This window comes from Drosophila melanogaster, chromosome X (assembly GCF_000001215.4).
Source record: "Drosophila melanogaster chromosome X".
Taxonomy (NCBI): domain Eukaryota; kingdom Metazoa; phylum Arthropoda; class Insecta; order Diptera; family Drosophilidae; genus Drosophila; species Drosophila melanogaster.
Genome location: NC_004354.4, coordinates 12,530,561 through 12,557,640, shown reverse-complemented (window position 1 = coordinate 12,557,640; position 27,080 = coordinate 12,530,561). Strand labels below are relative to the sequence as shown.

The window sequence follows — 27,080 nt, the reverse complement described above, 5'->3', positions numbered from 1 at the left end:
TTATGTTCAAAGAAAATCTTATTTTTGTAAATGGATCGTAATATTTTGAATTTATTTATAAGAACTGTGAATATACGTTGTTGCTAACCTAATTTTGTTTTTTACACAGCAGAAAAGGTTAATCTATGTTAAAATATGTAAGAAAATTACGACCGCTATTTTCAAGATATTTTTATGCGATATTTTTTTTAAATGCCAAAGCGAGTAGTGCCTCTTTTTTGTGCAACAACTAAAGGCCACTTTATTTTCCCCCATAACTTGCTAAATTTATAATATTACGTGTTACACACTGTGGAGGGAGGGAAAACTGTGGGGCCAACACACACAGACTATTAAAATTTTAATGAAAATGATGTCCGTTGGGACGGGTAACAACGTTCTCGCATTGCCAATGAAGATGACTCACCCGAGTCGGAAAAGTGGGGGAAAACTGGGGGGAAAAGTGGGGGAAAAGCGGGCAAAAAGCTTTGGCTAAGACTAAGTAATGTAACTGCTACAGGGGGGATGGGGTTGGGAAATGCGGGGAAAATGTGCGTGCAACTGCCATATCAATATCAACACACACACATGGCGTAGCACATCCATTCCAACAAACACACAGGTGGATTAACATTGAAATTGACTGACACAAACGCAAGGTTCGCTTTTCTCAATTTCTCCTCGGGGCGGATTTGCCACGCAATTATAATGCCCAGGTGTAGCCAAATATGTAAGTTTAGCCGGACCAAGTTGAAGCTTTAATTTTCGGATTTTCTTTAAGCTTAAAATGCATTTTTTAATGCCAAAATCCACAACTCAAGTATTTGGTTCAGTTAGCAAATTTATCAATATATTGTTAAGTATTTAACTTGAATTTTAAGAACCAAATGCAAGGTTTCTACTCAAATTGGATTGTTTAGGGAATAACAAAGATTTTACTACATTAATGAAATATATAATTTATATATAATATTATTTATATATATTATTATTTATATATATTATTATTTATATATATTATTCTTTATATATATTATTATTTATATATATTATTATTTATATATATTATTATTTATATATATTATTCTTTATTATTTATATATATTCTTTATTATTATATATATACTATTTATATATATTATTATTTATATATAATATTATTTATATGTATTAGAATTTATATATATTTTTATTTATAAATATTATGATTTATTATTATATATATACTATTTATATAAATTATTATTTATATAAAGAATAACAAGTGCAGACCAATGGAAAATTACAAACCTTAAACGTTTTCCATGTGCCATTTTGTGTGATTTTCTGTTGGCATTAAAACTGGCTCATAAGTGTGTGTGTGTGTTTTTGCCCCTGGCAAATGTCAGTACACCCGTTGCAACCCTGGCCCCCCCACATCCTCCCCATCCCCGTCACCAACAACAACGACACCCCTGAACTGTTAAAACCCCCGCAACCCCCTTCAAGGGTTGCTTCTTCGCCTAACTTGATTTTTTTTTTGCTCGCGGCACAACGCCAAATCCGTTTAAATTTATGGCGTGTCATTGTTTTGGCATAAAATTAAGTGAGTTCGCTTTTCGTGGAGTGGAGGTGGTGGAAATGTAGTTAAACATGCACAGACATGCATGCAAATGATTGCAGTTGCCACCCCCCGCACCCCGACCCCTCCTACTAAGGAGAGGGGGATCCGAAAATGGAAGACCCAGTTCACATGTTAATGAAATTCAATAAGCGCTGCCTACTTTCGGGCGCTTTCGGAATGATGCCTGTTCATAATGGCCGGTCCTTGTGCACTTAAAAAAAAATTCAAGTGTTTTATATATTGCGCTGGAAAATGTACTATTTCTCACTTAGAAAGATATTCGGATATTAGGAATATTTTTACTACCTATATATTTATTAGAATCTTTGAATCATTTCATTAGACTCATGAAATTTTAGAATCATTTTAATAATTTTAACTATATGCCTACATAAAATCTAGGCTACAACAAATTTTTGCATATAACATATAATAATTCTTTTCAGTGTTTCTGAGCTAGAGTCTCCTCTGAATTTTAGTCTTCCCATTTCTGCATTTTCCCCGCTCTCTCAACGCCAGCAATTGTTCATCTTTCCAAGCGAGGCCGCAACATGGAAAATAATTTATAAAATTCATAAGCGCCTTTAATTTATGAGAACATCCTTCCCACCGCACCAACCCCACCCCCCCCCCCCTGACAACAGCCGCCGCTTGCTCCTTTCTGTGAATCCCCCTGATGCCCTCCAGCAATTCAGTGTAATTTTAATTAATGCTAAAACGGAATGCGAATGCTAAACGACCAAGAGACGGTTAGATAGAAAAAAAAAGAAAGGAAAAGGAAAGATGAAGACAGAAGAATGGCTTGGGAAAAATCATCGAAAACAATTCCGAAAAAAGAGAAGAAAGTTCAGAGACAATGCGAGAAGGAAATTCGACAGTAAAGTGGAGAATGGGCGGAAAAAACAAGGGAAAAGCGGTGGGAAAATCGTAAAGGAGGATTTACATTTGAAAAGGTTGTGGTTTTTTCCTATTTACCTTTTGGGAACTTTTAAATAATAAGTAATCCCATTTTTTTTAAGCTAGAAGATCCTAGATACTTTCACATTGTATCTAAACCAATTATATTTAACTAATAATATGTGTATGTACGTTATAGATTCTGTAAGGGGTTAATAAAATTATAACAAGAAAAAAAAACAAAGTTTACAACGGTATACAATTTCTACAACTTTTAAAACTAAAACCTCATTATCCTTTCCCATTAAAGTTGTGTTTCGCCATCTCATTTTGTCTTTCGAGAGTCCTTAACTCAAAGCTTTAAGTTGCAGACAAAAATAAACAGAGCCTCAGACGTTGGCAAAAGTTGGCTTTACTTATGATTAATGCCAGGCGACAATGGCCAAAAAGTTTTGACTCTTTTTTCTTTTTTTTTTTTTTTTGTTTCCGAAAAGGGCGCAAAAAAGTTTGTAACGTGGCAAAAGCGGGGACTTAGCTTGTTTTGATTGCAGACCTCAAATGCTTAACTGCATATTAATTCACCCCTTCCATCAAGGCTGTGCTTTTGTATTGAGCACTTACTATATTTCGGTTTTTGGCCAAAAGTCAAAGTCCACAAAAAAAAATCGGAACAGCAAAGAGGCGTGGCAATGTGTTCTTTTGGCAGCCTTTTTATGGGCGGAGCTCAGAAGTTGTTCACTTAAATTAGCTACAAAGGCGGTTTCTCGATTGTCGTAGTGTTTCGCTATGGTTTTTTGTGTATAGCTTATAAATTAATGCTGTGGATTAAAGGGCATCTGTTGTAATTGCTGGCATATTTAGTTTTAAATATTCTCTCTTCTAAATATTCAGCTTATGGAGAAATCATTAAAGTACCATAATGTTTTCCAAAATTACCAAAAGAAGTGTCAATTTATTGAAATTTACAGTGTTAATAGCAGATTACTGGCTCGTAGGCGCTCCTGTCCATCTCATCGATTATATCACTTAGTAGTGCCTGCGCTGGCGATATCCTGGTGGCAGATATCGGGTGGCAGGAGCAGCAGCTGGGACATGCGATGAAGCCGATCCACGGTAGCCAGATCCACCAGCGCCATAAGAGCTGCGTCTAAGATTTAGTAAGGTTTAATATTCATAGCTAAGAAAAGTGGTTTCAAAGGAAGAAATGAACAAAAAAAAAATAACATTGACAGTGCGATCGATAAAAGTATCGATAATATCGATAATTTTAGAAATTAACAAGCACTGATGTTGGGATTTCTTTATCCTTTCTACTTATTTGACATCTTACCCAGCTGGAGCAGCGGGAACCGAGGGCGAAACGGGTAGATGGGCACCTTCGGCATGGAATCCGTTCTTATCGGCCGTGTAGTTCACCGTGTACTGCTTGCCATCATCCCCAGTGTATGAGTAGGATCCCTGGACGCCCAGCGATCCGTGGGGCCAACCACCGCGGAACTCACCGGTCTCATCGCGGTGAATACCATTACCAGTGTCAAAACTGTGAAAGAATATGACTCCATTAGCACTTTTAACTTCAAGTTCAAATTGTCGAATTTTATGGATTTCGATGTTTCGATATTGCGGTTTTCTTCACTAGTGAAAAACTTACCCGAAGTTGTAGTTGCCATTGGCGTCGCTGTTATAATCGCTCCTAACGATGGGAATTTGTGGTTGTTGCTGTCGCTGGTAGCTGGAGCCGCCTCCAAAGGAATGTCCTGCGCCAGGACGAGCCTGTCCTTGGCCACTTACACCATGGTAGTGCAGCTGACTCGCCTGCGGAGTGGGCAAATACCGTTGGCTAAGACGACCGGCCAAAATGGCCGAGGAAAAGCCGAAAAGTACAAGGGCAACGGTCAACAGAGGTCGCAGCATTTTCGCGCTTTCAACAAAAATCACAGATCACACAAGTCACTTGAAAAAAAAAAAATTAATATGATATATAGATGGATTATGGTGGCGAATTCTCGATCTGGGAACGCTCGAACGGCAACTGCTGGCGAATCCGCTGGAGCGATTTGATTTTATAGCCCCGCCATCAAACACTCACACTCCGACAAACATTCCATGCTCGGTTTTAATTGTTTTCTGTTCAACGTCTTCTTGCTTTTTTTTTTTTTTGGTTTTTGCCGATTTTTTTCTCTTCGCTGAGATTTTGGTTGTTGTTGTTGTTTTGTTTGCTTTGGCCGTTTAATTAGCCAAAGGCAGACGCGGCCAGCAAACAGTTTTTGGAATAGTTTTTCAAACCCCTCAAGGCCCGCCCTTTTTCCCAAATTTTTCGTTTTTTTTTTCTGTTGTGGGTGAGGCTGTGGTTGTGGTTTTTGGTCTGCAACCCGCTGAGTGGTGCATTTTCGTAGTACATGCCACTTGGCACTTGGTCAAAATGCTGCGGCTAAACTAATTTTGGCTACAACGTAGCATTGGGTTCAACCTTTTATTTGAGTACTTAATGTTATTCTGCAACATTTTGCATTCAAACATGCTTCATTGAAATATGGCATGTGAATGATCAGAAAATTATTTTAACAATTTGAAAGTATACTATGTGATGTGTTAAATACAATTTACAAAAACTAAACGACTTTATTTGAAGACATATTTTTAAAGAGTGACACATCGTAAGTGACCCAGATAAAAAGGTTTTTTGTTTACGTTCGTTTTGTGGAGCCAGACTTTAATGTACAAATTTAATTATTCAGGCCTCAATTAGATCCATGCTTCTAATCTATTTAAAGTAATCTCTGATCTCCGCGCCTGTCTGCTATTAAAGATAGAACCATAAACAGAAAAAAAAACAGCGATAAATGCAAAGAGAAAAACACTTTTGCGGAGTTCCGGTTCGCGATTCGCTGGCTCGAGTGCTTTGGGGCTATTCAAAAACCAAAAAATGCCCTCACTCGAGGGCCATTACAACAAAAGTCGCCGCTCGATTCTAGCAAAACAACTTGAGGGGCATCAAAGTCGGCGTTGATGATAATGATGTTGATTGATATCAGTTGATGTTGACGAACAGATGATGATGGCTAAGAGCACAAACGACTATCTAGAAGATCCCCATGATGATGTTGTACGGTGCGAAAACGGTAGCAAAAGTTTGCCGAAAAATTCCTCAATGGATTTGTGAATTCTAATCACAATTAATAGGTGTTGTTGAAACAGCAGGGCATCGAAGTTCAAGGCTGACGATCCATGCCGAAGTTCTGTGGAACTTAATTGGGTTTTCATCTTGATTATTCTTCTTTGATTTTGAAGTCAAATAATTTATAACTAACTATCTATATAAGATAAAAACAAAAAAATATTAAAGCAAAAAGACTGGTTAAACTAAATTATTGCTGTACTCTCCACTATGAATATAATAAATGGGTGTGAAAACAGTGGGGATCCTGAATGGGTTGATAAGTTCAAGGCTAGCCACTCAACGTATACAACTTTCAGCTGAGTCAGTTTAGTTTGACTTTCCTCATTTATTCCCATCAAATTTTCACCCAACAATAAACCCATTCAAGTGGGTTTAATGTCTAAAAATACTTTTGCAGCATCATCATAACTTAATAGGGGATTGCAGTTGAACCCGAAAACCGAAACAAAAAAAAAAAATATATATATATATATATAATAAAACTGGTTATCGAGTGGCTTATTATGTTTGTTAGGATTTCCCAGCGCAGAACATACAACAAATTGAATTCTTACCATATCCGCAATTATGATGATAATCGCGTCAAATTTGTTATTGTTTGGGGTGTTAAATAATGGTTAATAATAAACAGCCAGCCGCTGCGAAACGCCATTAATTAATAATAATAAATGATGAACTAATCAAATAAAAGCGTGAAAAGTGACGATGCGATGTTAATGATGCTTGAGGCGCTCAGATCATTCATTAGTTTGGTTCGTCTTGGTTGATTTGAGCATAGTAGTTTGAAGTGCAGCCACACTGAAAGCAAACTACAGTCACACTAAGTACAATGTACATAAACAGCAATTGAACGCTTCGCTGGCGCCAAAAAGTGCATAATGCACAGTTAGCCGCGACACTCGCTAATGGCTCCTCATTATGTTCCATTAGCGGTGACTGTACCTTGTCCACAGTCCATCCTGCTCCAACTCCTTCACCATCCCTCTCTATCTTGCAGCTGCTACCACTGCTACCACAGCGATGGCTCATAATTTATGCAGCTTGGCAAAGTTTTCGTGTAAGTAAGGTATGGCTTAGACGCTTAAGCGGATGTAATGCCAGTCGCAAATGAACTTGTAATTTACAATGCATCTGACACTGACAACTGACAGGTGACTGTATCCAGGTACTCGATACTTGTACTCGTTTTTCGCAGCACATTCGCTGACAGAGGGTACTTGGTCGGTCAGTGCTTGTCGGATTCTTGACTGGACTTAATCTAGGGCTTAAATCCAACTTGGTCATCTTCGTTGATGTTGCAAGGGATTTGCTAATTGCGGTTATGCTTGGTATAGCTTGCAGTTGCGTTTTAGTGTTTGGAAAAGTGGCATGAGTGGCATTTTAAGTCTATGTTTAACTCGGATAGCTCGGACTTGAAATTTGTTGGAGAGTAAGGAAAAAAACACAAGGTAGCATTATGTGACCTCTTTTTTACCGTACATCTTAACTAATTTGGAAGTACTTCGGTTTATCCCCCTAAAGTTCACTCGTCTGTGGCTAATTGAATCATGAATGGAACTGAATTGCAATGTGTTCATTTTATCAAAGTTTCCATTTTCCGGGACATTCAAGTAATCGCCTTAAGGAAACTAAGTGGTAGGAGTGCGGAGAGAATGTAAACATTTGCCTAGCCCAAGAGCCTGTCTCACTTCCATCGTTCCCGACCAGGATTCTCGATGTCGTCGTGATAAGAACTTCAGTGACATCGAAAAAAGGGGGTGGTGGGTATAGCCTGTCATCGCTCTTATCGCGTTTTTTCCTCCTCTTTTCGTACCCATCGACTTGTTATTTCCGTTTATGATTTTTTCTTTGAACTTTTCCTTCCTTTGTCGAGCAAAAAATGTCAAATTCAGCTATTTGTTTAATTGAAAATAAAGAACTGACGCTACAAGCTTTCGTACGGGGGCGTGCCCAATTGTTGTGTGTCATTAATTTAAATTAGAGCTTGAAGACCAATTCCATTCCACATCGATTTGCTACTTCACTGGATACGTTAAATGGGGATGGAGTTGAAAGTCGGTAGATTATGTGTTTAGCTAGATAAAGTAAAATCATGGGGGAAATGTAGAAGTACTTCTGCTGAATCACTGAAATGCAGGGAGTACAAATTCGATTGCTATGTAACGTGTTTTTGAAATTATATGATATCCTTAAGAATATCCTTAAATTTGCCGCACTATTCAATATATTTTCGACACATTGTGTATAACTTATGGTTGATTTATGAAATGTTATATGAATATGAGTTATATTCACGAATATCATCATCTATTTGCTTTCTTTCCCCTCTTGTATTTGGATTTCCTTCACTCCGTTGCCCCAAAAGTAAGTTTAACTTTTTGCTTATCGCCTTTAGCCTGGCAACAATAACAATTTGTTGCTAATGCACATTGCTGTTTGCTTAACCCACAAACACATAGAAACCACCACCCCGGCACCTTTTCATATAGCCAACCCCCCACCCCACCAAAGATAACTTCCCCATCCATGAATGGCTGTGGGAACATGAGCTAAACTTCTCATTAAGCCAACTTTGGCGTTTGGTCCATATGAAACTCAAGCGATTTGTCCACAGTTCAGAGGAAAAAAAGGGGGAGATATGCTAGGATGTCTGGGACGGAGTCGTTTCAAGGGTATGGGTTGAGCTTATCCCCAGTGCTGTGTTTGATTAAGCAATTCCAGGCGGAAATTAAATGGACACGCAAAACAAACTGTGAGCTGGAAAAGCTGCTGCTCCCAGGATCACCACCAGTCAACAAAAAAGTGAACGAAAAGGGTCATTGCGATGGCAAATGGGGGAGATGCAGGGCGATGGTCAGCTCTGACCCCCATGGGTTCTCGACTCTATCAAACTTAACTGAGCAGCGCTCAAGTGAGAAGATTAAATCGCCATAAATATTAACTACAGTTGCTTCCCCATTTGAAATGGGTGGTGGGTTGTTGGGTTCACGAGCTCCACCGAAAGGTAAGACAATTCGAAAGCGTTCGCCTTGATTTAGCACCGGAAGGCACGCACACCACGTGCCACGAGTTCCAGTCCCCTTTCCCAGTTTCCCAACTCCACTCCTGCCCGCGGGCAAGTGTACAAATCAAATGATTTATTGGACCACGGTCAGTTGTTGTGGCATGTGAATTTGGAGCATCTCGCGTGAGAGGGCCACCAAATAATTGAAACGTACGTCTGTCAGTCCGAAAACACACCCCCCCCCCCTACCCAAAAAAAACATGTTTCAAGTTGAGGAATCCTTTTGGGCGGAGACGTCCACCTGGTGCGGAAAATTCGTTTTCAGGCGTCTGCTAATTGGTGGCAGGGTCAAAGGTGGAGTGGGAATGCCAGAGCTCGTGATGAATTGCAAGACTCGTGCTTATTCTCTACCATTTTCCAGAAAACTGGGTCTTTATTAAACATTGTTTAATGGAATTATATCACCTTCATAAATTATGTTGTAACTCCGCATTTGTACAACGTAATTACTTCCATTGTAAGTCGGTGTTGTTTTTTATAGTTAAATTCCGAATAACTTTTAAAGTTATAAAATGCATAGCAAATATTAAACAGAATATAACATCAAATTTACTATTATTGCAATTACTTTTTGTGATTCTATTTCGGTTCAATTAATTATATAACATATACATATATTAGGGATTTTATCAAAAAAAAAAAATAATAAATTTTTCTTAAAATTTTTGTTTACAACAAATTGCTTTAGAGTTTAATGCAAGTCATTAGGCAATTGAGCTGATGCTTAATCAGATTTCTACTGATTTCAAGCATCCATCTAAGGCATCCTCTCTCCGTTACTCCACCCCCCCCCCCTCTTTACCCAGCTGGCATTCAGGAATCAACCCCATTTTCAGTTAGTTAATTGCCAATATTACACAAGTGCCACATCCAGAGTTGCCGCGCTCAATAGTATGCTATGCGAGTTGCTCATCCTATCCTTCGTATTTGGTCGGCTGAGCTCGGCTTTCTTCGTTTCGATGCGGCCTCTCGAGCGTTTTGTCTCTCTCTTACACTCTCTCTCATTTTTTGGGCACAGTCATCATTGTAAGTCAGTGGCCATCTCATTTTTTTTATTTTGAATGTTATTGTTTAGTTTGTTGAGCTGCGTTGAAATTTTTAGTCATAAGGGTATAGTGATTAACGTTATTTTAAGCCACGTGCAACAAAAGAAAAGTAACTCCATATTTAAATGAAATGATTATATGCTTCTGGGTAATTTTATAAGAGCATATTTATTTTCGGTTTTATCAAAAAACTCTTTTCAACCTCACTGTGTGAAGTTGCCTTTGTGCGCAGAATCCGGAAACCGGCAACGCAGGGTGGCAGCGCGCATCTCTGTTGTTGTGCTTTCGGGCCTTCTCTCGAATCCTTTCCGTCCTTCCTCGTCCTTCCGCTGCCATTTCGTTCGCTCTGTTGTGGGTGCCGCCGCACGTGCCGTATCCGCATCCGTATGCTTGTTGTTATACCCGGCACCCGTGGATTCCGAGGGTATGTTGTACTTCATAGGATGTATCGAACTAGGTATATTATATCTATGCGCTATAAAGCTTCCATATCATAGTTATTAGCCAATATTCAATAGGATTAAAGCAAATTTTAAAGTGCACTTCGAAAACATTTGAGCTATAATTAAACAATATAATAAAAATGTATAATTAAAGCGGAGGTTGTGGCTATAACTTGTAGTAATTCTATTACTCTCTACTAAAACTGTCGTTTTCGTTCCTTAATAAGTACCGGGTACTTCCCAAGTTGAGACACCCGCCTGAAACTTTCTCATTTGTTTTGCATTCTATCCGGCGCGCTCATTCTATCTTTCCCTTTCGCTCGCGGGGGTTGTTGCCACAGAGGGAGAGAGAAAGAGAGTGCAAGAGAGTGTGTGTTGTGGGGGAGCGGGAGAAATTCTGGAAGAGCGACGAGGCGACTTGGCGGCTGTCGATGGAAGTGCCGTTAGTTCAGCATCAGACTTTGCAACGCACGCAACTGCACGCAAATAACGCGGGCGTCGCAGTCACGTCGCCGCCGACGGCCCACAAACATCAAAAAACGAACAAAACTACAGTGATTAGAAGTTAGGCGAACATTTTCTGGTACGCAAAGAACCAAACAAGAACAATTCGCGAACAGTGACTTTTAAATCAGCTTATAAACTGTAAATTGTTGTTACACATTTTTTCTAAATATTTTGTTGTTGTGAGTGAGCAAAACTTTCAGTGTAAAGTCAAAAACACACAGCCACACATATCAGTGAAAACGAGGAAAGTGTGCTAGAGGTGAGTGATTTCTGAAGAATTTTCTAATGAAACACTGAGTTTCGTTTCTACAAACGAGGTGTTTAATTAACACTAATTGATAGGCGTAATTTGAGATGATGGTTAAAGGCGCAAAACAACAAGAAATTAATAATAATAAGAGGGCAAACACAAACACAAACAAACATGTGCGCAAGTCAACGTCGTAACATTGCGAAATTGATTTTTCATCTGCTAGCGGTACTTTCCGCTCTCACCAAGCGGTAGAGCAATAGCGAGAGAGCGTGTAAGGGAGAGTGAAAGAGAGCGGGAGAGAGTGCTGCCAAACTGTCTGGCAGTCAACCTGCCAAGCCAACAACAAAAACAGCCAGAACAAAAACAAAAACACACACAGCGCCTAATCAAAGCAGCGCGTTTTGGCAGCGACTTTTGCCGCTGCTTTCGTCATGACCTTCATGACTCATCGTTTTGGGGGAAGGCCCCTACATTCTCGCAGGCCAGGCCCCCCCCCTTTCGGCACACTCTATGGCCCTCTCGTTCTCTCTTTTTGCGGCTCCTTGCGGTTTTTGCTCCAATTTGCTGGCCTGCGAATTTAATTAAATTGTCTTTACATATTAGCCGGATCAAATTGGAGCGCCTGTAATTTATAGTTGACCCATTGTGTTCATTAATTTTACCTCCGCATTTCCTACTGTTTATTTTTCTTTTTTTTCTGCCACTTGGCCACACCTTTGTTCCGTTATGCTTTTTGTGCGTATAAAAATTCCCGTTAAGACAGTTGAACCGTTAACTTTTGGGTCTGAAAATTACGTAGCATACTTTCAGGAAGGCTGTAGGTCGGTGTAATCTAAATTGCCAAGTCAAGTTATGATGAAAAATCCTATAGAAATTGTTTTCAAATTTACCCAAAACCCATTTTTTGAAGTTCAGTCATAAAATATGCAGTTTTTTGGCCACAACTTTAAAAATAACGGCCCCAGTATGGAATATCATACCTCTTTGGAATCGTAATTTAATTCATAATCGAGCCGTGTCCAAAAATTGGAATTCCATTTTTTGCGATTTTTTTTTGCAAATTTTGATGAAAAATTTTTCATTACGAAAAATGAGAAAATTGACCCAAAAATTAATTTTCCTAAATCCTTCAAAAAGTGATAGGGATCGTTAGCATTGGTAATTAGCTGCTAAAAACAGTTATTCTTTCGTCTATATGACATTTTATAGAGAAGTTATGACAAAAATTTCGTTTGTAAAATCAAATTTTTTGCAAAGGCCGTTTTTCCGAATTTCGGTCATCAAATAATTTGTTTTTTTGCCACAACTTTAAAAATAATTGCCTGAATATGGAATGTCATACCTGCTTGAGTTCGTTATTTAATTCCAAATCGAACTGTGTCCAAAAATTGGAATCCTTTTTTTTTTGCCATTTTTTGCAAATTTTGATGATGTTACCCCTTACAAAAAAGGTCAAAATATGCCTAAAAATAAATTTTCCTAAATCCTTCAAAAAGAGACAGGGATCGTTAGCATTGATAATAAGCTTCTAAAACAGATATTAGTTTTAGCTTTATGACCACTTTTAGCCAAGATATAATGAAAATTCTTGTCTTCTTATTCTTGCCAAATACAATGATATTTATTTTAGTTGCATCATCAAGACCTTTTAATAAATTACCTTTTTAATAGCATAAAAAGTTTTTAAATATACTTTACGAAAGTATAAAAAACTTTCTCCGTTTAAATACATTTTAATTTAGTTCGCGTATTTTAATTTCTATAAGTTTCGTTCGTTTCAAGCGAATTGCGCTAAATGTTTTTTATTTGAACAGTTTTTTTTTGCCCGAGGCCAAAAGGAGTGAAAACCGAGGGTCGGCGGCACCGGCGGTGTTGTCAAGTTTTAAGCCTTTTAATGAGCCTCGAGGTCGCCCGTCGAACTTAATGAAAATGCTCGAAAAAATATGCAAATGAATTTTCCAAAAATAGCTGGGGAAAAGTTTCTCCGTAACGGTGGCGTTGCTGGGTTGGATCTAGATCCTCTTTCATTTTCGACTGTGAGTTTTGATGTCAATCCCGCAAATAGAGTTCGCAACCCAACACAAAAAAAAAGGAAAATGTAATCAAAGGGCAAGAAGTCCAATTTTTTTTTTTTTGTTGTCACGATTTCCCTTTTTTTCTGGTCAGACGTAATATTAACAAATGGCTTGGCCATCAATTTGGGGCTTATTTAATGTTCAACAACTGCCCAAAAAGGCAACTGTCGCATTTCTTATGCCAGCCACTGTCAAATTATATAATCCCACTGAAAAGTACGTGTTCCTCGAGAATTTTCTGCATATAAGGACATGAATAATAAATTACATGTAATAATAGGAGGGGTTAGAGACGTATGTACAAGTCGGTGTTTCATGAAGTGATTTTCCGCAATTTTCATGCAGACGTCTGCGGCATGAGATAAAAAACATTTTAGGCCCAGTCTATTGTTGTCAAAAAGGGGGAGGTGATATACGAATAATGCGGGATGGGGGCTAAGAGATGAAAATACTCAACAAAAGAAGCAACAGAACAGTCAGAAGCCGCTTAGTAGAGAAGCTTGGACGTGGGCCTCCATTGCTTTCTTCGCATACTTTTACCCACTCTCTGTTCAAAATTTACCCCCATACCTTAACTACACACAAACAAAATATGTTCGATTATCCACTATATTCCATTATGCACATTTTATATGGTTGTTATTTAAAAAAATACTTTAGTTATCAAAAATTGATTGCTTTTTAAAGCTTCGCGTCCTATGTGCTATTTTACATAACTGCGTTATAAATGGTTTTTTTTGTGTGTGTATAACTGCCTTCGCATAGACAGACGTCGCACTTTGGCGCTAATGATTAATGGCTGTCGTTGTCCTGGAAGTCTAGCTGCTGTCCTCGCCTCCGGCTTGAAAATGCAAAACTCTCGGAGTTTCAAATGGCCTTACCTTCCCCTTAGCACCTCACACAAAGATTTTCCACCCGCTTTTCCGCACTTGTCGATTGCAGCTGTTGCAAATCTCAGCAGTCAGTGTTGATAAATGCAAGCGGAGCGTGTTGTGTTGACATTTGTCATGGGTCTTAAGTAACCAGCTTATCGGTTCTCAATCTTAAGGTGTTGTGCCCTCCTTGCTTCCTTCAGAGACCCAACCACCCAGTCACCTTTTACTTTTCTACCTTTTTCTGTGTGTTTGTCCCTACTCCACACGGAAGTTAGTGTTGTAAACTGCGTTGTAAGTGTCTGCCATTCATTTGAGTTCATTAGTGGCATTTGCCACATGACAGCATTGGAGTGGAAAAGTTGCGTTCCAGTTGCGATAAACCAAATGAAAATTGACAAGCTCTCACACACGTCCACGCGCTGAGTGTTTATATAAATAAACCGGATGACAAAAGAAAATTCGCAAAGCAAAGAAAAATATGGCTTGAAGTTGTGGGGGGGAAACGCTTACGGAATTTTAAAATGCTTCATCTCATCCTTTGTTCGTTTTTCGGCTGGGGATCCCTCCAAAAAAGGCCTGAAAGGTGTTAAAAAAGAAAGCAGAAGTCAATCAATACGCAAAGAAAATGTGCTAGCGAAAGTAGTAGCTTTTGTATGGAAAATTATTCCTACTTAAAATGGCATATTTTAAAAATAATAATTGTGACAAAACGTATAATTTTTAACATATCTAATCAAATAAAAACTATTCAAATATCACAAGTCGGCTTTTAAGTAAAAGATCACAGTAAAACCATAAAATACCCGCTCTTTGTTGATTTAATGATTCATTAGTTTCAAAAGTGAAATTACCCTAAATCCGACATTAAATGACTTTATGTTAATTAATTAAAGTGACTTTTTGCCCAAACAGAGCACGCCTTAATTTTATTACACAGCGAATGGAGTGAATCATCAAAGTGTTTTCTAGACTGATGACTAAATAGCTCAATAGTTCGAACAATTACTTCATTAAATATTAGGTAGTTGCCTTGCCATTCGATAGCTGAGTAATGGCATTTTCTTATTGCATATTTAATATGGAATAATTGGTGTTGAATGAATAGTTTATGTGGATTTTATAAGCAAGATGATTTTATTTATGTTTATTTGTGTTATATTGTAAATCGAACACAAAAGTACGTATCTTTGAAGAGCTTAAAATAAATACCTTTCGTAAGAATGAACCCTATTTGTTAGATAAGCTAGTTACACCTTCACAGGTGTAACGAACTCCGTTCAGATAGATGATCTCATCAGGTATTCAAGTTGATGATATTACATTTATATATTTTGTGTATATTTGGCGGGGAACATTACATTTTCAATTTCAATTACGCACCCTGCAATCCCCAATGATTCCGAAAGTGGAAATCTTTTGGCTAATGCCTCCCAAGTGTAACTCGTGGAAATTGCGTTGAAAGGTCTCTCGAAAAACTTACTTCATATACATGCATACCTACCTACCTATGTATGTGTGTTTTTCGGGGGTGTGGAATAGCAACAACAATTGGCGGATGTGAAGTGGATTGGGGGTGTAACATGTGTAACAACAAGTGTTAAGTCAAACACCTTTTTGTACATACCTACCCCTCCACCAAATGCCACTGGCCAGCGCAATTTGTCATTTGGCAAATGAAAAAAATAGAGCCGAGAAAGTTGGAGAGGTTTACCTGGCACTGGCTCTATTAAATATTCACCCCTTTTTCGTGGGCCAAGCGAAATCCAAAAAAAAAAAAGGAACGAGAAACCACTCAGCATGTAAGTTTCGTTTATTTGCTGATGTTTACAAATTTTCACGGCAAAATGAAAAAAGTTTTTGCTGTTTTCGATAAGGTGAAGTTGTTTCTGGTGGGTGTGTATATTTTTTTTGGTCACTTATGCAACCATTGCCATGAAACGTGAGTTGTTGCGAAAACTTGTTTAGCATTGTTTTGCTTTACCAACTCAGCTCCTTGGCCACTTGTCCTTGTCATGTGTCAAGTTGTGAGACGGTAAACAACTTGGCAAGTAAGAGAAAACGAAATAGGAAAGGGTGTGACCAAAGCGGTTTATAGAAATATAGATTGTCCATTAAGCCGGGCCATACCCTCATAATTTTCCCGTTTCCCATTTGCCATTCGCCATTTCCGTTGACCATTGACAGTAATGAGTCCGGGGGATTCTGACAACGCCTAAAAGCTGGCAACAGTTTGCCCAAATTGCTTATTTATGCCATGTCCACGTCTGCCAATGTGTATGTGACCTTTGTTCACAGTTGTCGTGGTACGACTTTACGCATACCCAGTAGTGCGTAATTCTAGAAGTGAGAAATTTATCGCTTTAGTCCTATTTACTTGTTACTAGTTCTACTTCATAATTTCAAATATGTGCAAATTATTTGGTCTGCTAATGAAACTTAGAGCGTAAACAGCAACTAAACTGATTTTCACTCAACAGGGGTGTCTATGAGTCGGGAATTTCGATTGCTGCCCATTTCGCGCTATTAGTTATGTAAAGTGCGACTAGCTGTATGGTTTTTTTTTTCCGTTTTGTTCAGCCGTGTTGCGGTCACCACCCAGACCCCTTAAATACCCCCGAAACTCATACTCCTGCATGCAATTTTCGTTGATTTGTCACGTAGGATAGCCAAATAACAGATAGGAAATATTGTATGTTTCAGTAACGAGAGGAAGCACAGCATTTGGACAACAGATGGCGCTGCGGTCGATCGGTGAGTGACCACTGGCGCCATCGTGTTCAAATTGCGAATTATACTAATTTGCATTCTCTGCATCACTTCTCCCACCTTATCGCTTTTTTCACTCATTCTTCTGCTTTGCTTTCGCCCATTTTCTCCTACCGGTCTGCTTCCTTTTACACTTGTAAACGTGTCACAAAATCTAGTTTGATACATTTCCGCCTCCCATTCAATTTTACCGGACGGTGTTATGTTTCATAAAATATGCAGAAAGGGGGTGGCAACAGTGAAATAGGGTGGTGAAAGGGCAAGAAAAAAGAGAGTGGGACATAGAAAAATGAAAGACGGTCTGAAAGAGTACACTATACATATATAACTATCGCTTTCTAATGGTAAGAAAAGCGCAAAAACTAACAGCAAAATAGTTCATTTCCTTGTTTGATGATTTGATTAAAAATATAAATATTCGATTGTTATTTAGTTGAATTGACTACTACTACTACTTGAGTACTAAAAAATGAAAGTTTCATTCTTTTAAATTAGTATTTATTGTGTGCTTGAGCGAAGATATATTTTGGAAAAATGCGAACCGGAAACCGGAAAAGCAAATCAGGTGGCGTTTTGCCTCAGTGCAGCTGTCACTGTCCCCACAGGGTTGCCACCATGGGGCATAATGCGTCATCGTCGCCGGTGGCTTTATATTTACCGTTACACCGGTTACGCACACACACACAGAGATACTTACAACCATATCCCCACACTCGCGCAGAGACAACTGCGTCGTCACATGTGCGCAACAAATTGCGTCTGCCGCTTTGAATTTTTGCGGTTACATTTCCGTTGCACCGGCGGGCGACAACAGCGACATCGACGGCATTTCAATAAGCCAAAAGGAAAGCGGCACCAAGGGGGAGTAGGTGGAGGGGTGGAAGGAAAAGGGGACAGAGAAAGCCAGAAGAAGAAGGCTCAGATGCAAGAAGGACTCGAAGAATCGAATCATACAGATGCCTTCCTCGCACATTGGCATGCAACATAAATTTCATTCGCTAAAATCAGACAATTCGGGGAAACGTAATATATAACCAAATCTTGAATTTTAATTCTAAAACACGATTCTTATGTTTGAAAGTATTATATTCAAGTTAGTATCCAGCTAGTCTCAATAATTTCAGATTCACTTATTGGCCTTTGGCTCCACTGTGCCGGCATCTGCAGCCGCAAAGTGTGCAACGTGAATGGAAAAAAAATATAAATCTGATTTATGCCCCTGGCTATTGCCGGCCCCCTTAGAAAGTGGCCACATGTGGGGATGTTAGTGTGAGATAGAGATTGGAAGAAATCGCAGCAAATTCGCATCAAATTTTCATATTTACTATGAATTACAAATTGTCAGATTATGGAAATGGTTTGCTTTAGCCTTTGGCCCAGCTGGGAATAAGTTTTTGGTTTAGCCTCTTACGGTTATTGATCTTGCACGCCACACATGATACAGTGCAAAAAAAAGATGAATACTATAATGGATAAATAAATAACATATATTAACATTAACTGATCGCCCAGTTTAAGTAAAAAGCATAGTGTGACCTTGCCAGCTGCCTTAAGTTTGTATGACCGTTTTGTTGCCGAGAGGTTTCTACGCGTTTCTCTAGTAACAATTCTTCCAGTGTACGTACATGATTGCTCATAATTCGCACGTGTGTGTGTGTGTGTTTGGTCTGTGCGTCGTAGTTAAGATAGATTCTTGTTGATGTTATGACTCATGGATGTCTGCCGTATAGAGGAATAGATAGAGTCATAAGAGCGGATAGTGGGGTGGGCATGGGGCGAGATTTTCTTGTTTTTTTTTTTTTTTTTTTTTGCCTGGCTAGAGGATTAGGTGGCCTGGATGTTTAGCTGCTGCGGTCTCCCTTTGGCATAACCTGATACCCGGGCAAAGCTATTCCATTCCAACCATAATACCTGTGGACAAATAATTACAACAACAACCGACTGGGTTTGGGTGCGCATGTAGCATATTTAATGACAAAGGAACTCGTGTCAAGGATTACTAATTAGTGTCTGGACGTTGACGACCACGATGATGTTGCCCGGCTGCTCTCTTGTTGCTGTTTATGTCCTTCGCCTTAAGTGCACACCCATCCATCCATCCATCCATCCACCCATCCATCCATCCACCCATCCACCCAGCCTAGCCAAGGCGAGCAACCAACCAAAACCCAAAAATGGAATGGCTAAGGATATTTTCGTTTATATATTTGCTTTTTAAATTGACTTTGGGCGCGCTGGCAAATTGAGTTGTCCAATGGCGTCTGTCTGATAAGCGTGTGCCATGTTCCAAGTCTTACCTGCGGCTTAAGTGAAATTTCCTCGAGGGTTTTAATATCCGAGGTGGAGAGGGGATGGGTTGGGTTGGGTTAGCATGGGGGATTACACTTGTCCTTTCAGTGGAAGTGGGTGGTGCCTGTTTAATTGCAATGGGGGCACATTCTCGGTTCGCATTAGTGGCTCGTACAAAAATGTGCGCCATTTGCGGCTGCTGCCTAAGCTGATTTGTATTTAATGAGCTGTATATCCTCAAACACACTCACGCTTTCATGCACAACGAAAACATTTGTTATCATAAATTGTTGGTCATTAAAAGAGCATTAAAGAGGCGCACAGATATCAAAAGATAGTTCACAGCTAAATGTTTGTAAATACGATTTGGAATTTGTGCTAATTAATTATTTTTCTCAGTGCATTTCGGCACAGACAAGGCACTTATAAGGGCAGACAAATTGCCGTTAGTCTGGACGACGAAACGAAAACATTTACTTGAGCGATGCGGGATTAAGGATGGAAAAGCGTCTGTTTGGGGGAAATCTGAAATGGGTGGCTGCTCTGCCACCTGTCAGCGACTTTTCCACTCGCCGAATAGCATCAACCTCACATCATCGCCAATTATTTGTTTATCTTGCGGAGGCCAGTGGGTGTTATGGGTGGGTATGGATAAAGTGGGTGGTTCACGGCTGGCTGGGTGGCTGTGTCGTTGATGCTTTCTTCCTGGCATATCCACTGAAAACTCGTATTTGCTTAGCATTATGCGAAGCTCCATTTTTTTTTTGATGCTTTAACCCCGCGGCCCGGGCATCATGCTCTTAACCCTCGAGTGGAAATTCATAAATTAAATTCCTCGAATATTTTGGCAATTGGAACATTTTGAGACATCTCCAAAAAGCGGGTGAAACGAAACTTGTTTGCCTAGCAACAATTATGAAAAGGTAGCTTGTGGGCAAACCCACAAGTTATCCATCTTGAGTTTGGAGTCTAGCCATATTGAAATTTAATCTAGTGAAATAATATTTGAATATTTATGAGTGTTGGGTGAATACGGGTGGGTTTATACATATGTACACGCGTCTAACCATGAGCTAATTAAAAGCAAAGTTTGCTTAAGAAGTTTAAAATATTCAAAAATGTGTTTTCTTTTTATATAAACCAGTACAGTGACTGAAAAATCGACTGATTCCATAAGAATGCTAGCGAATAATTCACAGAATTTTAATTATTTTATATACTTTTTTTTAGCTTTTACCAATCCTTATTTTACCTAATTATTTTAATATGAGCTTGCTGCCTTAAAGCCCATCTTGGCATTCTGAGATGTTAAGCCATCTCTTCTTTTTCGTGCGCCATTAAAAATTAAATAAAATATTAAATATTTCTTTTCAATTTGGCTAAGCAATCTTTTCAATTTGCCAGCCATAAATTTGCGATCCAAGGTTCTCTGGCTCTGTGTTCTGGAATAAATTTAGCTCATTGCCATGCTTTTTTATTTTTTGGCAAAGGAATTTCGTGTGGAAATTTTGTTTTGCACTCGCGCTGGACTAATAACAATGACAAGGATGTGGCTAAGGATTTGGTTGGCTGTCCTGGCACTTTCCACGCAGCTGTGGCTGAGTCATAGACAAGCCATTAACTGCTCGGTGGGGTAATCCCGTTGGCCTGAAATGGGAAATGTCCTTGCCTTGGGGTTCCCCTTTCCATTGGTTAGCAGCTGCCTTTTGGCGGCGGACAAAGCTTAATCGACTTTGTCGACATTAAATGCGTGCGGTTAGCCAAGCCCAAAGTTGGAAAACCCCGCACTCTCTATCGGAAAATGGCGTGAAAAACAGTTTCCCACCCTCCCCTCCCTTGTCGCCAAGCCAAAGAAGAACATCCCCTTTTTGGACTGTTGTATTATTTATGCCCATAAAAATATTATTGCCATTTTTTCGCATTTGGATTTCTTTCTGCGAGTCTCCGCTTACTTTATTTTGTAGACGTTATGGAGGAAAAACCACCCAAGGCACACAACGTCTTGTCAAATGTCAGGCGTGAAGTGTTTGTTGATGCGCTGCCATACAGGATATACATACATATATGTATATATATTTTTATATATACATATATGTGAATGATATTCAGAAGGGGGAAACCCAAGGAAGCGCCGGAAATGCTGCGTAATTGGACCCATATGCTCAGGAATGCCAATAGTGACTGGAGTGGAAAAAGGATCTGGCCGTGGCCACCACCACATCTTGTGTAGTTTTTGCTTGGTGGTCTCGGTCTTTCAATGGTGGTGACATAGTGTGGAACCTGCCATCGTACCATCAAATGCCAGATTAGTCAGGCACTGTGACTTTCACAAAAAAGGGTTCCTGCCAGGAACCACCACAGAAAAAAAAGTGAGGTTTTTTTTAAGAGGAACTCCAATTGGGCTGTTTTAAGGGCTATGGTTTGTGGTTTACCCAGAAAATTGCTCCTTTTTCTGAAGGAGAATCTCCTGCTGCGAATGTAGAAATATTCAAAAATGGTTGAGCTCGTTGGAAAATTCTGGCTAACTCAATGACAAGAAGCTGTTTTTGCTTAATTTATTTAATTTATCTATTTAATGATATATATCTTATATTTCTTTTATGTCTTGGAAGTTACAAAGGGTTCAAAACAATTGCTGTACAAATTAAAAAAATGGTAATAAAAAAATAATAATTCAAATTCAAGTGTCTAATGTTGAGTAAAGTTTTTGTTCAAATCATTTTTTGTTTTTCTCCTGCAATCTAAATCTAAACCCACTCAATGTTCTACCTTGCTCGTTACATTTTTACAAACCGCGACTAACTGCCTTCTCCAAATCAGCAAAAAACCATTGGACAATCACCATCGCAGGGAATACAAATCAAATTTGGTCAACTGCATGGCACCTAAATTGATGAAACAACCATTAAAAACGGGCAAAAAGCGGACGGACGCGGATTAGATAATGTCCAGTGGGCCACTGGCCTCGGATGTTGGCTGACCTAGCCCACAATCCGTAGTCCCATAGTTTGTAGTCTGCAGTCCGCAAACTGCCAAAGTTTGATTGCATTTTGAGGTTAGCGGCTAACTGGAGCGACTGTACTGTAATTTCCGATCTGGTCTATACGAATTGGGAATGGCCATTGGGTCTCAATTATGGCCACTCGGCAATGGGCAATGGGCAATGGGGCAATTCATTTGGCCCCGCCACGTAATGTCCATTTAAACAAAGAAAGGCAAAAAAAAAATGGGAATGGCTGCAAATATTCGCAAATAAAGTGGCGATTGGATATTACAACTTTCCGGTCACTGCATTTCTGCAAAGTTCACAAAACTACAGCACTCGACGGTACACAAGCGGCCATCCACTGTTGTGCCATACAACCCATCCACCCACATCCACAATGGCAACCCATTCCAAAAAACCCACTCCACCCATCCCACCATCGATAAAGTGCCACCCGCTCAACTTCTGCTCCCGTGAGCAGAACAATTTCCAATGTTCGCTCAACTGTGGTGGCAACGAAAGGAGCCTGAGAATACTTCGTATACAAATGCCAACTGCAGGACTATGGAACTTACAGTGCTACAGTACTACGATACTATGGGACTACGACTACGGACCGGAAACAGGAAGTTGGCTTCGCTTTGCACTGGGCAAAAAAAAAAAAAAAGGAAAAATGGAGGGAGCAGGAAAGAAAAAAAAACAGAGGGGGCGGCGGGCGGACCAGTACGTTTGGCAACATGTGTAGTATTTAAAACTCAAACTGGCCTTGGTTAGCGGCCACAAATGAATTTATTTATTTTACGGTCTCACTTCGCCATCTTCTTGTCTATTTAACCGTTAAATACCCTAACAAAGAGTTTGTACAAATTATTAAGTAACGTCAAAGGATTACCGAGATTTCTGATGGATTAAATTATTTTATTGCTTTCGATTTATAAGTATAAGCTAAACAGAAACTACATTTTAAGTGTGTTTATCCATATTGAATGGTAAGTAATATATAATATTTTTATAATATTTTTTTAGATTTTTTTGACTTCTTAACTACAGAGTATTTTCCGAATCGTTTCCGGCATCGATTTGTTTCGTTTGCTTTACTGGGTTCCGCCTGGTTTTTTGTGTGATTTTCATTGCATTTGGCCAAACAATTTATGTGGCCCAAAGGGGTGGTCGTTGTCACTTGGCCAGAGCTTGAATCTGGACAGGGATGTGGCTGCGCCTGTGCCTGTGCCTGTGGATGGTGCACTCCTGATCTCATCTCCAGCCACCCTTGACTCGCTGGCAAAGTCAAAGTTGTCTGCCGGCACGCATCGCATCGCATCGCGTCTGGTTTGAGTGTTGCGACATTGAAATTTATAGACCACCAGCCTCCTGTTTCGGTTTTGGTTTTGGCTTGGGCTTGGGTTTGGGTTTGGGTCTGCTTCTGGCAGTCAGGTGGTGCGCATTTCAAGTGGTGCACAGATACGTTTACAACGCACCACTCATCCGCAGCTTTCGTGTCTGCGCTTTAAACAACAGCAAAACGGAGCACAAAAAAAAACATAGAAACACATCGAAACATACCGAAAAATATTTAATTAAAATTTATGTGCAACCCCAAAAGCAAAGTCAGCGGGCAATCCCCCCCCCCCCAACCCCCCACACTCCACCTCACCGAAAGCCCCGGAAAGTGACGGCTGCAGTCGAGGGAACGCTTTCGACGATGACACCCTTCAGCGACCTCCCTCAACCTCCGTCGACCTGCAGAATCCGCTGGGGTTGAGCACTTGAAACTTTGCTTTTTACCGCTTTGCCTCAACACTTGCAGAAAAAGTCTTGAGAAATGCATTGCAAAAGCAGGAAAAACTGCCTAAAAATTGGGAAAAATTACGTACAAATTGTATGCATAATTTGAGTGCATAGTTGTAAATTTTTACTAAGTTTCTGTCATTTTTTAAATTCGATATAAAAACAAGATCTATTGTGGTTTTTTTTTTTTTGAGTGCAGCTCCTGTCTGCTGCTCCCAAATGTCCCATTGACGAGGCCACGTCGGCCATTTTTAATGGTTCCGCTGCAGAAGGACGACCCCACATCGGTTTTGGGTATTTGCAGGCGGACTCGTGGAGAAGCGGAAAAAATTAAAAATATTTTGCATACTTGCCGGGGCATATGCCGCAAAATGCTTGGCCGAAGTGCTATTAAAAAGTTTCCAAACATAATGAAGGGAGCCGCCACAAATACATATACATATACGTATTGTATATATGTACAATAGGGGAGTTCCCCTTTTTCTAGGGTTTGGAAAACTGAGTGTGTAAACACTTCGCGGAGCAATTGCCCGGTCAGGAGGCGGAAATTTACCTGTAATCGGCCACGCATTAACCAAACAAATCAATTGAGCGTTAAAGGCCAAAAGGCCAACAAGGCAACAGGGGATTGAGTTTGGGCTTGGGTTTGTGCATGGATATGGACTCCTTGTGTTACACACGTAATTGGTAATTGAAAGTGGCCCATCCGGAGCCCATTCCAACGAGCTAATCAATCACAAGAGTGATAGCAGCACGGTGGCAGCTTGGAACTGGAAACTTGGAACTGCGCGGTAAGCTAACCCCAATCGATTAATCAATCAATCAATCAATCAATCGAAAAGCCAGACAGATAGCCAGTTTTGCAAAGGATTGCAAAGCAAAGGTCAAAGAGTTCCGGGCTTTCGGTGCCAATTAGCGAAGCTCAACATCTGGATTAAGGCTGCGAATTAGCGATTGAGAGTGACAAGGGCACAAGAGCGTGGACGAGATTAGCCACTAATATCGACCGAAGTTAATTCTGATGCCAACTTTCCTCGTTTGCTTGCATTTAGCTCAATTAAATGTGCAGTTAATTAGCGAAGGTAAACAATCAATATTTGTCGGGGTCACCAGCGGTTAAGGTGTAAGGTGTACTGTAAACTATAGTCATATCTTTAGAACATTAACTGGCCACAGAAGTCATAGTGGCGCAACTGACAACGATTGCATTCAAAATCCATCCATTTATTCAGTGAAAGACTGTGAGGTCACCCAGTGCAATATGGCTAGAATATGGCATTGCATATGAAGCAGCCATCAGCACGAGCGCTTTTGTTACCTGTCGGTGTCGTTTTAATAAAAATCAAAGCCAGCACAAAATAGACGAATGGCGGGGATAGGGGAGCCCAGAGCAGAATGTGCCACAAGATGCACAAGATTTTCTGTTTGTGGCAACGCAATCTCCGCAATAAGCCAGCTGAATGGTGGCGAGGACCAACCAAGCACGGAGAACTGCAAACTGAGAACTGCGAACTGAGAGACCAGGACCAAGAGCCGGGCCATCATTTCCTGTGCGACCAAAATGTGTCACACAAAAGCCAGTTGGCGGAGACAAGGGCAACATGTGGCCAGGACTCGTTGCAGAGTGGGCCCAGTGCCAAAGTGCCTGCGGTTATGCAGGCAAAAAGAGTGGAAATTCGTATGGAACGTCGGTGGCGACACCGAAAATGGCTGGCTGGCGGCATCAGCAGCAGCCTTGCAACATTTACCTGCAACTCTTGTGCGGAACGAGCGCATTAATGCCGCCTTTAAAATTTATGATATTTACTCAGCCAGACAGAGCGAGCCAATGAGCCCTTTGCCCTTTGCCAACACGATGGAATCAGTGGAGTGGGTGTGGGTGGGTGTGGGTGGGTGTGCAGTTTGCGTTTTGCATTTTGCACTCTGCATTTCGAATTTGGCATTTGGCTCAAAGAACCGTGAGCCGTGAGCCAAAGTGGCAATCACGACGTTGGCCAAGCCAATGAGTTGTGCCACGGTGAGTCATCGTCTTCTGTGGCAGCTGATTTTGCTTACATAAGGAGCCACTCAACTTTCACTTAGTTTAGCTGGTTGTAAGTAAATAAAGACAAAATTCTAAAGTGTTCAATTCATTGAAATAACGAGAGAAGTTCATGTGATTAATGATTAAATAGAAACACCTTTAGGGTTTTATCCGCAAATATTTTTCTGTTGCAGTAATTTGCTAACCTTTTTCTTTGGCCAATAATCCAATCCAATAAATGCTGCCTGTAGAACACGATTTCGCAGGTCAACTGACCCATGTCAGACGATGTTAACACCTGGTGGGTCAGACAGTGGGTGCAATTGCCCGGACAGGACACCATCACCAGGTCCTTCCACCTTTCGAATTGGCCTTTCAATGGACCATCTCATGTCCCCGGGACATCAGCGACAACATCTGTGCACAAAAGTTGGCCATAGTTGGCCCCATTCATGCCATGAACCTCCATGGACGACTAGCCCAGTGCTCCAGCGTTTCATTTCACTTCGGTGTTCGGCGTTCGCATGTCAACACCTGAGACGTTCGCTATCGGTGGAAATATTTATATATATATATATAATTTTGTAATTTTCTTAAGTGTTGTCATCTTGGCTCTGGAAATTATTGGCAACATGTTCTGTCGTCTCTGCTGGATTGATTTTAATGCCGGCGAGGCAATGGTGGAGTGCGCGGGTCCCTGTGGTAGTTGCTTCCACCGCAATTGTGTCGATTGTGTCACCGGGGATGTGGCGCACATCCTGGCCACCGGCGGTGGTTACTATTCCGGTCTGGAATGGTATTGCCGCACTTGTCGTCAACTTTATCGCCTGCAAGTGTACTTCGAGGTAGCTATAAGTGAAGAACGATTCCAACTCACAGATCACTTAGTCCTGGGATTTACGGCAAATTCGCGCTTGGCAGCCCGGAAACTTTCCTTTCTGATTGAATTTGTGGCATGCGTCTGAGTTTCTTCGTTCGTTTCTCGATAACTTTGTTGGGGCTGGGGCTCTAACCACAAGTTCCCCAATTAAATTATGCTTGGCTTTTTGATTGCTCCACGGTATATATAGGATAATCATAATAGCATTAACGAAATTAGCTTAAACACAACTGTACTTGGGAACTCAGATACATATATCCATGTATAATGTGTGGCAAAGCTTAAGTAATTCTATAAATAAACGTAGCTAAAGAAAGACAAATTGCAAAAGAGTGCAGCTCAAGACGAGAGCTTAGCTTATGTATATTTAATGGATTCACTCTTAATGTTTTGCCACCCACTGTACTTGCTGCTCAAAATGGACT

General features: G+C 40.2%; 2 protein-coding genes across 6 annotated transcripts in view; one reads left to right on the top strand and one right to left on the bottom strand.

Annotated features, from left to right (window-relative positions):
• Positions 1 to 27,080, top strand: part of hwt (heavyweight) — a gene marked incomplete at its 5' end in the record, with an annotated part of 51,819 nt that overhangs the window by 10,812 nt on the left and 13,927 nt on the right. For 2 of the 4 annotated variants that reach the window (NM_132578.3, NM_001298227.1), the window contains one exon: positions 10,659 to 10,979. The exons of 1 other annotated variant lie outside the window; for it this stretch is intronic. Coding sequence is in view for 2 of the 3 variants with exons in the window: in NM_001298227.1 (NP_001285156.1) it covers positions 10,950 to 10,979 (30 nt within the window). Of the gene's footprint in view, positions 1 to 10,658; positions 10,980 to 26,407; positions 26,621 to 27,080 lie in introns of those variants that run through there. One more of the 4 variants, NM_167324.3, reaches the window with a different exon arrangement.
• Positions 3,406 to 4,517, bottom strand: Cpr11B (Cuticular protein 11B). 2 transcript variants are annotated; one of them, NM_132579.3, is made up of 3 exons: positions 4,131 to 4,517; positions 3,810 to 4,019; positions 3,406 to 3,626 (listed from the first exon to the last, which is right to left on the bottom strand). In NM_132579.3, exons 1-3 carry the CDS (start codon positions 4,391 to 4,393, stop codon positions 3,506 to 3,508), a joined length of 594 nt encoding a protein of 197 aa, NP_572807.1. In that variant the 5' UTR covers positions 4,394 to 4,517; the 3' UTR covers positions 3,406 to 3,505. The 2 variants fall into 2 exon arrangements, with proteins under 2 accessions (NP_572807.1, NP_001259485.1); NM_001272556.1 differs by having other exon boundaries at positions 3,406 to 3,620.